The following is a 10,550-nucleotide window of genomic DNA, read 5'->3' on the forward strand; positions in this document are numbered from 1 at the left end:
CTCCAATGCTATTTCTTATTTCTTAGTTCTTAGCATTATTCATGTGGGCCCGTACTGCCACATGTGCTTAAGCAACTCTATGCAGATTTTGCTCCAACCATGAGTTATTAGTTCTTAGCACTATTCATTTGGTCCCACAATATCATTATAGTAGTAATATTTTTTACTTTCATATAATTTTGATTTAAATTTAAATGCTGATTCAATATTTAAATTAAATGAATTGATGAATGAGAGAGAAAAAATTAACTTTTCATGCTAAGAACTCAAAATGTAAAACATCTTATATAAGAACCTAGTTCTTATTTTTAAGAACTAAGAACTCCACGTCATCTCCTCCAATGGTTTAAAACTCAGTTCTTAGTTCTTAACTCAAAAACAAGAACTAAGAACCTTGCATTGGAGATGCTCTTATATAAGAACTGAGTTCTTATTTTTAAGAACTAAGATCTCCATGTCAGCACCTCCAATGGTAAAGTTCTTAGTTCTTAGTTCTTAACTAAAAAATAAGAACTAAGAACCTTGCATTAGAGATGCTCTTATAAACATTGAAGGGGGTTGGTTTTAATGTCATCCCAACTGGTTTTAATGTCATCGCTTTAAATGGTATTTTAGTAAAATACCCTTAAAATCAATATTATATTATCCCTTACCTATCCCTTCACCATTATCTCCACCGTCCTCTTCATTCCTTTCCTCGTAAAATTTCACCATATTCAACACCATACTTTTCCTTATCTTCATTAACCTTCACTATTCTCACCGCCATCCTCTTTATTTTCTTCTTCAATCTCCACCATTTTCACCACCATACATCCTCTTCATTTTCTTCATCAATCATAACCTTCCCTCACCACCATCCTCTTCCCACCTTAAACCCACAATCATCTTCTTCATCTCGCCATCATCATTGGCTCTTGTGATCTTCACTATTGAGGTTGCGCTCACAATCCCCCAACTTTTCGTCGTATTTGAACACGATATTGTCTAGGTACATCATCATCTTTCCGCACCTGTGGTAGGTGTGGATCGTGCCTATCTGGTTATGTTTTTTTCTTCTCGCACTTATATGTGCGTCTAGTGTTGTTGTTTTTCGCACCTTTTAAGTGCGAAACATCATTAATTTCGCACCTGAAAGTGTGAATTGACATGATTTCGCACTTTAAGGTGCATTTTGGCACTTTGATGGGAAACATGTGATTTTAACATTTGCAATTGTTTCAAGCATCCTAGTCATGCACCCCATGTTGTTAGAGGAGGTTGATAAGGTTAATAACGTGGTTCAAGGGATTAAGAATGTGGATAATGTGGATGAAGTAGGCGATGACGTGAAAGAACGAGTTCAAAAAGTGAAGTCTGAACACCATAGTATCAATGCAACCTCTGGTAATGAATCATCTTCTGTTGTCCGGGTTGATTGTATAGAAGCATTTACCACTGATCGATAAGATTTGCATTTATCTTGTGCCTAATATGTTATATACAATTGATTATTCAATAGTTAAGTGTCTTATGTGTTTTTATTGTTTGCAGAAATTTCAATCCCGACATGAACTATTTGTTTGGGCTCGGATGCTGGGGAAGGAGACTTGCTTTGTTGTTGTTACTGCAAAGTTTGATTATGGAAGCGTCAAAAGGAAGAAACTTATAACTTTAGGGTGTGGGCGTGGTGAGAAATATAAACCACAACATCTACAGTTAGCTAAATTACTGAATGTGTATTGCCTGCATGAGATAAATTAACAATTTAGCTTAGAATCCTAAAAAAAAAGGCTTAGAATAATATAATATCACTAAGTGTAGACGTCAGGAATGATATGTTAATAAGTATATTAACGAGTTTAATGCATCATGATAACTGCTTGTCAATACTCTAAACGTAATCATATACTCCGATCTTAATAGCATAAGATATAAGTACTTTTGACTCAGATCTTTCACAAATCTTTTGTTTTTTGGTCAATGATCTTTCACAAATCATGACTTCCATCTTTGCTGGCGATTAAGAAGGCCTCGCCTAACTTACGGGCCTTGGATGAGAAGCCTTTTTCTGAAGTAGTAGGCAATGTGTGTGGAGGAAAAAAACAGAAGTCATGTTGTCATGGAGTCATGGTTTATATTCTCAGCTTGCAGATTGCAGGGGCCGGGCCACAGTTAAGTGTGGAAGAGATATGTATTTTGTCCCATTTGGGGTCCAAACCCATTGATTACTCCTGAAAATAAAATATCTTGTTTCTGAGATTACATTACGTTGCACAAACTGAATTGATCAATATTCCCTACTCAACATCATATTACTTACATGTTTTGTTTTTTTGAAACGATACTTACATGTTCAAGTAATTAATGCAAAAGGTAAAAACCACTCTAGTGCTATTTGAGCTGGAAAGTATTATTACGGACGTACGTGTTAAAAGTTAAAACTCACCCTCCAAACATGTAGAGGAACTTACTATATATACTCTCATAACTCACTGTAAACAAATAATTTAATTGACTAGGATAGATAAGCATTAACACCCCACGTTCTGGGAGTGTATGCAAGAAGTAGAATGTGGATTAGTGGCATGATGTCATATCAACACCTAAAGTTATATGAGGTACATATAAATAGGAATGAAGTTACTGGTAAAAAACACAACTCAAACAATTAGTATAACACTATAACATATAAATTCCCCCGTATTTTGCTTAGTCATTTGCTTTCTGACATTTACTTTTCTAGCACTTTACTTTATTCCAATTTTTTTTATCGCATTTCACTCTTTAAGTCTTTGTTTAATTTATCCATTTTAGTCATTCTTTTAATTTTATATACTTACCTCATCTTCAACCTCTTAACAGCAAGTGTCTTATGAATCTCAGAACAGAGCCTCTTTATTAAGTAATTGTTTAATTAGAGAATCGTTATATTAGTTTCTTAACTGACTAACACGTCTCCTTTACAATTAACTGTATTTGAACCAACAACATGATACAATTAGATGTACATATTAATAGAGATAACAAGCGGTGACTCAAAAGAAGTCTCACATTGCCTAGATCAACTAGTGCACAAGTCTATATATAATAAAGTACACACACTCATTGTCTTAAGCCTAAGGTTTTGTGGTGTTATGTGGTTCTAACTTAGGATTTCTAACACATATAAACTTATTTTCACTAACCTTGCATAAATGTTATCGATAAATTATAAATTTAATACCTTAAGCCGTCTAGCACAGGGAGAATCTCGTAAATGATAAGGACTAGCAGTAGCATTTAGTTGTACAGTACAAATCGCTTGACAACCCAACGTGGTCTGATCTGATGTACTTTCCCAGTCACATAAATCCATAAATGACAGCAATTCGCTGACTCATAATTCATCGCTACTCACATAAATAAATATAACACTTCACACTCTGTCTCACTCTCATACATACACTCCTCACGTGAGTTCCTGGCTTCCTGCATTTCCCTTTTCTTCTTGATTCCGATTCATTCACCTCCCCGAAGCTGCAGCTATGGATTTGGCATCCAATCTTGGTGGCAAGATTGACAAAGCTGAAGTTCTTTCTGCGGTTGAAAAGTGTGTCTCTCCTTCTCTTTTGCCTTTTTTCCTGTTCAATACGCATTGTGTTTTAAACTTAGTTTTGCTGATCCAAATGAGTTATTTGCATTAGTTACTCACTCCACTCACTGTGTTTTTTTTTCCTCAGTTCTCAGTTGTTAGACTTGAATCACGCAGTGTAAGAGTTGTGTGAGTGATGATATTTAACAAACAAAATGTTTGCATTTTTTTTGTCATGAAAATGATAATTATGATTCAGAAAATTTGGATAAAATAGTGTAGAATCCCTCTTGTTGTGGGATCTGGTATAAAAAGGGTTGATTACTATATTGTAGACTTTGAAGATTGGGGACTGTGTTTCATTTTTATAAAATGAAAATTATTGAAAATTTAAATATGTAAAAAGGTATAAAAAAACATGACTAGATATAATGATGTGTACGTATAAAATTATTTGCATAAATGTTAACATGACTAGATATAATGATTGTTGTTCAAATTGTTGTTGAATTTAAGGCCATATACATGACCGTACTTTCACATGCTTGGTTTTGGTGGTAGTGATCTCTTAGGTGGCTGCTGGATTTTTCAAGTGTCATCTTTTCTCTTTTTAGATTTTAATTTTTTTGTTTTGTTTCTGATTTTGTGTGAACTTGCATTCGGTATTTGTGTTTTTTGTCAATTGTCGATCTTGCGAGTTTTCTCTGCTGGGAAATGTCTTTGTTCTTTGTGTTTTCTGTTATACCTTGATAGGATCTCATTTTAGTTGAACTTGTCGTCACATGTAGTACCCAAAAGAAGGTCTTTCCTAGTGATTCAATGTTGCTTGATATGGAATTTTAGGTTTTGTCCAAGTGGAGGCAAAGACTTATCTCTTTTGAACGGTTTGATTCATTCTTGTTTTGATAAAGACCTAAATGTGTTTGCCTCTTTTACAGAGTTTTGTGATCCTAAATATTTTTGATGAAAAAATTAATCGAGAGAATCTCATAAATGACAAGCACTAGCATTAGTATTTAGTTGGACACATCGCTTGCTAACCCAACTTGGTCGCAGTTGTGTGTTAAATTACTCTTATAATTTTAACTCAACTATGACTAAAGCCAAATGTTCTTTAAAGTTGTAGCTCATATGATTCGAACTCTCGGCTAAAACAACCATTTTTTACCATTACAAATGACACCACCAGTTGGGTCAGGGTCACCCAACTTGGTCAACCTGGTCCTTATAGTTGATGTATACTTCTCAGAAAATCCATAAATGCCAGCCATTCGGTGACTCATTTTTCTGCTGTCCACTTTGCCTTTTCTCTCATTGGTTCCCTCGCTCTTCCCTCTCTCTCTTCCTTTTATTCATCACTCAGTCTCAGAAACTCACCACGTGAGTTTTCCCTCCCGCATTCCCCTTTTCTCCTTCGATTCCGATTCCGATTCATTCACCATTCTCTCAACTCAGATCCAAACGTCGTCGTTTTCTGCTCCCTGAACCTGCACCTATGGATTTGGCTTCCAATCTCGGTGGCAAGATTGAAAAAGCTGAAGTTCTTTCCGCTGTTGAAAAGTGTGTCTCTCACTCTCTTTTACTTTTTCTTCTTTTCAAAACGCATTGTGATTTTATACTTTGATTTTGCTTATTGAAATGCAGTTGTTATACTTGAATCATGCAGTGTGAGAGTTGTTTGCAATTTTTTTTTGTCATGAAAATGCTAATTGTTATTCAAGATATTTGGATAAAATAGTGTAGAATCACTCTGGCAGTGGATCTGGTATCAAAGGGGTTAATTACTATATTGTAGAATGTGAAGATTTGGGACTGTGTTTCATTTTTTATAAAATGAAATTATTGAAAATTTTGATATGTACAAAGGTTGACAAATAATAATTGTTAAATTTGGATTAGGAAATTGATTGAATCTGTGTTGGATACAGTGTTGTTAATAGCGGATGGGGGGTCGTGTCGGAAAGCCGAAACCCTGCCATAGATGACAAATAATGGCGGGATATGGCGGAATAACACTGGTTGGATCTGATATAAAATGACTACTGTATGAATTTTGACCATAAAAATTTGGGATTTTTGTTTAACTAAAAGTAGAAGGGAATTGGGGAATTGAAGTCTTTGTCATCCTCTTTGGAAATATTAGGATTTCAGGAAAGGAATCACATCCTGGTCCATCCTGCAATTGCAATCAATGCATTATTGGAATACTGGGTCAGTCTCATTTTGATTATGATCACACCTTACCTAACAACTAGCAACACACTGTTCACTGTTATGAATGACCACCCAGTTGAATGTAGTGAAAACTGAACTGTAATTTCAGGCTTTAACTGGGAGTTTTATTTACCTCAAGTAAAAAAATTCAACACACTGTTCATGACTTCATCCTTTTATTCAGTTTAGGAATCAGGAATATCTGCAATTTTTATATGTGAACTAAGGATGCTATGTTGCTAGTGGCTGTTTGGTTTTGAGGTGGAAAGTCCCATAATTACTTATGGAAAGAAGCTATAATTTGTATCTTCTGGAATTACAGTGCTTTGAATTGTGTGTCACCGCCAATCCAAGCATGCTTTAAACCTTTGGGTGGTTACAGAAAAGTGGACACATTTTTTTCCAGTTATTTAAGTTTGCTCTTAAAAGAATATTTTCTAATTAAAATTTTCTGCATTGCAACTGCCCGTGCTGTCGTTTGAAGAGATATTTTAGTTCTATATTATCTCCTTAACTTTGTATTGTCGGATTTATTACTGCTCTTTGCTTTATATTCACTGACTAATATGGTTTGCAATGTGACAGTGATCACATGATTGCCTAGAATCTAATGGGGAATTAGGGATACTGCTAATCGTTTAAGTTATTTATTTATATATGGATTTGTAATAATGATTTCATATGTTATTTATTATTATTACACTGCTGTATTTGGGTGAAGAACATAACCATTGCCATCATACAGTGTAAGAGAGTTTGTTGTTAATCATTATAGCTTTTGCATATGGTAAAAAAATAGGTATTTGCATGATAATATTTCTTTATGTTAGCCTGATGAAATGTATTGATCTTATGGTTCAGGTATGAGAAGTATCATGTATGCTATGGAGGTCAAGAGGAAGAAAGGAAAGCTAACTATACTGATATGGTGAGAGATATCAATAGTTAACAGCCAATATTTTAGTGTTATTTTTTCTACTGATAACATGGATATCAATGGCAAGTTGGCAACCTTGTCAGATGCATACTATATACCTTACCTATTCTTTATGATTTTACGTTCACACTTTTTCTGTATGGGGAGTACTTTTCTTTTTTCTCTTTTATGGGAACTGCTAGATTTATTCTAATCCTACAAGATATTAAGAACTTCTGTTTGACTAAAAATGTCTTTCATTCTTTACAATTTTTATGGAGGTATCTGTCACGGAAACAAAATCTACTTTGAATGTCTAGGTAGGTAGTTAGTTATCTAGTGATATAGATTTTTTACTTCAGTCAAGTTTATATTGAAATGATTAACTTGTAGCTATATTTTTTTATTTAAAAAAAATATTGTAAATGAATATTGACTCTTCCTTTTTAGATATCTACTTTCATCACACTTGTGAGGTTGTATAACATGATTCGAGAAGTTCGGGAATACCATGTTTTTAGTCTTTACTTATTATAGTTGATTTGATTATCTGCAGAAAGAATATCATATGATCTGCATATGTTTTCAGGTTAATAAATACTATGATCTTGTTACCAGCTTTTATGAGTTTGGCTGGGGGGAATCTTTCCATTTCGCACCCAGGTATCCATTTACTTCATTTTGCAATTGCAAATTAATTTTTTTTGTCGATTTGATCATACTTATAATTTTCTCCTTATGTAGATGGAAAGGGGAATCTCTTCGAGAGAGCATCAAGCGACATGAGCACTTCCTTGCTTTACAACTTGGCCTGAAGCCTGGAGAGAAGGTTTTCATCTTGAATAAAGCAAATTAGCTAACAGATACCTGGCTTTCATGCTATCTATTAAAATTTGTTTTCTTTATTTGTTTAAGGTTTTGGATGTTGGATGTGGAATTGGGGGACCATTAAGAGAAATTTCGCGATTCAGGTATACATCACCTTTTCGTTTATACTTGCTCTTCCTTTGCACTTACCTGCTTTACCTTGACTGGAACAAAACTCATTAAGCAGTATTTGTGCAGCTCAACATCAGTTACAGGGTTGAACAACAATGAGTACCAGATTACAAGAGGAAAGGTATGTATTCCGAGGTTAAATGCATTGATACCTTAATCATCATATCTAATTGCTAGATCCTGATTGGTCCTAAAACTGTCACTAATTTTGTATTGATTCATTTTTCTGACATAACATTGATGCATTGTTTAAGCAGTGGTAATGTACTTATGAGTTATGACAGTTGTCTATTATTAATTTAATAGGTCCCTCATGCTAAATTTCCAGTTAGTTGGGCAAATTCTAAAAAACTTTTTTGATTGAGATATTATATTGTATATTTTATTAAAAAAGACAGTACATAAACCCAAAAATTCTAAAATATGTTGATCACTAACTGATATTTACTGATTAACAGGAACTCAATCGTATTGCTGGAGTGGACAAGACTTGCAACTTTGTCAAGGTTGATACTTCGTAAATCAATTATTTCTGTTTATGGGAGTGGGAGGCCTTATATTTCAACACATATAGGTCCAATGTTTTGTGAAGTTGTTCAACTCCTGATATCTGTTGCGTTGTATATTTTATTTAGTGTGTTTGGGTGAGCTCAAGAGACACCTTACGGTTTAAAAGCTATTTCAAATTCAGCATTACCAAACAGTTGCTCAAAGCCTCATAACAAAATGATATTGTTTTAAAATTATTGTTAACATAAGTATCATATTTTTTAATGCAGGCCGACTTCATGAAAATGCCATTCCCAGACAATAGTTTTGATGCAGTGTATGCAATTGAAGCTACCTGCCATGCACCAGATGCTGTATGTGACAGTACTTCATACTATCATTAGTTTGCCATCCCTATTTTCCCTACTGCAGCTTTATATCTTTACATGTATCCATGATTTGTTAAATATTATGAACCATCTTTCAATTTGGCCAACAATAACAGCTTGAAGTGCACATTTAACTGTGAATCTATAAAATGGTCTTTATTTGTATTATGACACTAATAATTTTTCCTGCCTTGTAATATGGATAGTATGGATGCTATAAAGAGATTTTCAGAGTGTTAAAGCCTGGCCAACACTTTGCTGCTTATGAATGGTGCATGACAGATTCTTTTGATCCCAATAACCAAGAGCACCAAAAAATCAAGGTATGATATTTGAGGGATAGAAAGAATTTTGATTGAGTTTATTTATTGAGTCTATCAAAGCCTCTTCTTTGTTTGTTATTCAATAGATAAAATTCCTTGTTACAGGCAGAAATTGAGATCGGTGATGGGCTTCCTGACATTAGGTTGACCACAAAGTGTCTTGAAGCTCTAAAGCAAGCAGGTTTTGAGGTGAACTCAAGTTTCTTATTTTTTATAAGTTATAACCTTCTGCTAGTATTCTATTTTTAATACGTATTAGATGAAACCTAATTGTCTAATGGGGGATTCTTTCCTTATGTCTGTGAAGGTAATATGGGTGAAAGATCTAGCTGTGGACTCTTCTCTTCCTTGGTACTTGCCTTTAGACACAAGTCAGTTCTCACTTAGTAGCTTCCGTCTTACAACTGTTGGACGACTTTTCACCAAAAACATGGTATTGTTATTGAACATAGCATATATTTCTTATTTCACTTTAGGTATCCTTTTGGTATTATTCCTCAGAGTTCTTTGGTAATTTGCACCCTGTTGAGAAATTAAAGATTCTATTCTTCTATTACTCAAAATTCAATTTCATTAGGGGCTATGGGTTTATATTTGTAGGTCAAGGCTATGGAGTTTGTTGGTCTGGCTCCTAAAGGGAGTCTAAGAGTTCAAGATTTTCTAGAGAAGGCTGCAGATGGCCTAGTCGAAGGCGGAAAGTAAGTTTCTCATTTATCCCATTAATGTCATCTAGCTTATATGAAATATATGGATATAATTTTTCATGTAAGTTAAAATAGGGACTCTCTTAGCAATATGTGTAGTTCTAATCAATACAGCAATTTCTAAACTGGAAGATGAATGCATTTAGGCCTTTTGAGTGATTGCTGATAAATTGAATACTAAGATTAACTACTACTACAAAAAAAAAAGATTAACTACTACCAACTTGTGAAAATTTATCTTGAGCAGGGAACTGTCTAACTTGACTTGCTTATGTTTACCTTTTCAGGAGAGAGATTTTCACACCAATGTACTTCTTTTTGGCACGGAAGCCATAGTAACTAAAGTAGTGGTGAAAATAGGTTGTTGTTTTCAATTGTTACTGTGATTCTGGGTGGAGGATCCTAAGCTAAGATTGTCTTTGGCCTTTCCGTTGTAAGTTTAGCTGTTTTCGGTTGCTTGTTTGCTTGGGGAAGCAGTGCTACTCCTGCGTTACTGGATAGTATAGTTTTTTTTACAAATATGGATTGATTTTCATGTCTGGTTTGTTTATCCTACATGTTATGAGTGGGGGTTTTTACCCAGAAGGGCAGGCAAAGTAATTTAAAAGCTGATTGAAGTCAAATTATTGTTCAATGTTTTCAAATCTGAATTGGTCATTAAATTGATGAACAGTTTTTTTAATCAACCACGATCGAGCTAATAATATAATGCAAAATGATAAAACATCTTCAAGCTCAACAAAAGACATCAATAGGCGTCTGGAGCGTGGACAATTGACTCCCCTGATCTTGATGTGGAGTACCTTATGTTGAAGGACTCGTTTTCTATTCCTTAGTTGTCTTTGTTAGTAGTTTTCCAATGTATCAAAAAAAAAACTAGGTCTCCATGTTTTAAAATGGAGTAGTATTATATCTCATATAAATTCTTCTACAAATTCTCATACATACTGAATAAAGAAAGTA

At 34.2% G+C, this 10,550-nt stretch overlaps 1 protein-coding gene across 2 annotated transcripts; it reads left to right on the top strand.

Annotated features, from left to right (window-relative positions):
* Positions 1 to 3,395: 3,395 nt before the first annotated feature.
* On the top strand, positions 3,396 to 10,210 carry LOC130748158 (cycloartenol-C-24-methyltransferase). 2 transcript variants are annotated; one of them, XM_057601320.1, is made up of 13 exons: positions 3,396 to 3,571; positions 6,629 to 6,695; positions 7,273 to 7,346; positions 7,428 to 7,512; positions 7,599 to 7,654; positions 7,749 to 7,803; positions 8,141 to 8,188; positions 8,462 to 8,545; positions 8,767 to 8,883; positions 8,989 to 9,072; positions 9,191 to 9,316; positions 9,484 to 9,581; positions 9,875 to 10,210. In XM_057601320.1, the coding sequence occupies exons 1-13, from the start codon at positions 3,507 to 3,509 to the stop codon at positions 9,921 to 9,923; spliced, it is 1,008 nt and encodes a 335-aa protein (XP_057457303.1). In that variant the 5' UTR covers positions 3,396 to 3,506; the 3' UTR covers positions 9,924 to 10,210. The 2 variants fall into 2 exon arrangements, with proteins under 2 accessions (XP_057457303.1, XP_057457302.1); XM_057601319.1 differs by lacking the exon at positions 3,396 to 3,571 and adding an exon at positions 4,833 to 5,113.
* The last annotated feature ends 340 nt before the right edge of the window (positions 10,211 to 10,550 follow it).

This window comes from Lotus japonicus, chromosome 3, assembly GCF_012489685.1.
Source record: "Lotus japonicus ecotype B-129 chromosome 3, LjGifu_v1.2".
Lineage (NCBI taxonomy): Eukaryota > Viridiplantae > Streptophyta > Magnoliopsida > Fabales > Fabaceae > Lotus > Lotus japonicus.

Excerpts from the sequence above, each read along its gene's own strand:
- LOC130748158 (XM_057601320.1), top strand. The coding sequence starts at position 3,507 with ATGGATTTGGCATCCAATCTTGGTGGCAAGATTGACAAAGCTGAAGTT. Across the intron at positions 7,804-8,140 it reads ACCAGATTACAAGAGGAAAG|GAACTCAATCGTATTGCTGG; the intron begins GTATGTATTCCG and ends ACTGATTAACAG. Across the intron at positions 8,189-8,461 it reads AGACTTGCAACTTTGTCAAG|GCCGACTTCATGAAAATGCC; the intron begins GTTGATACTTCG and ends TTTTTAATGCAG.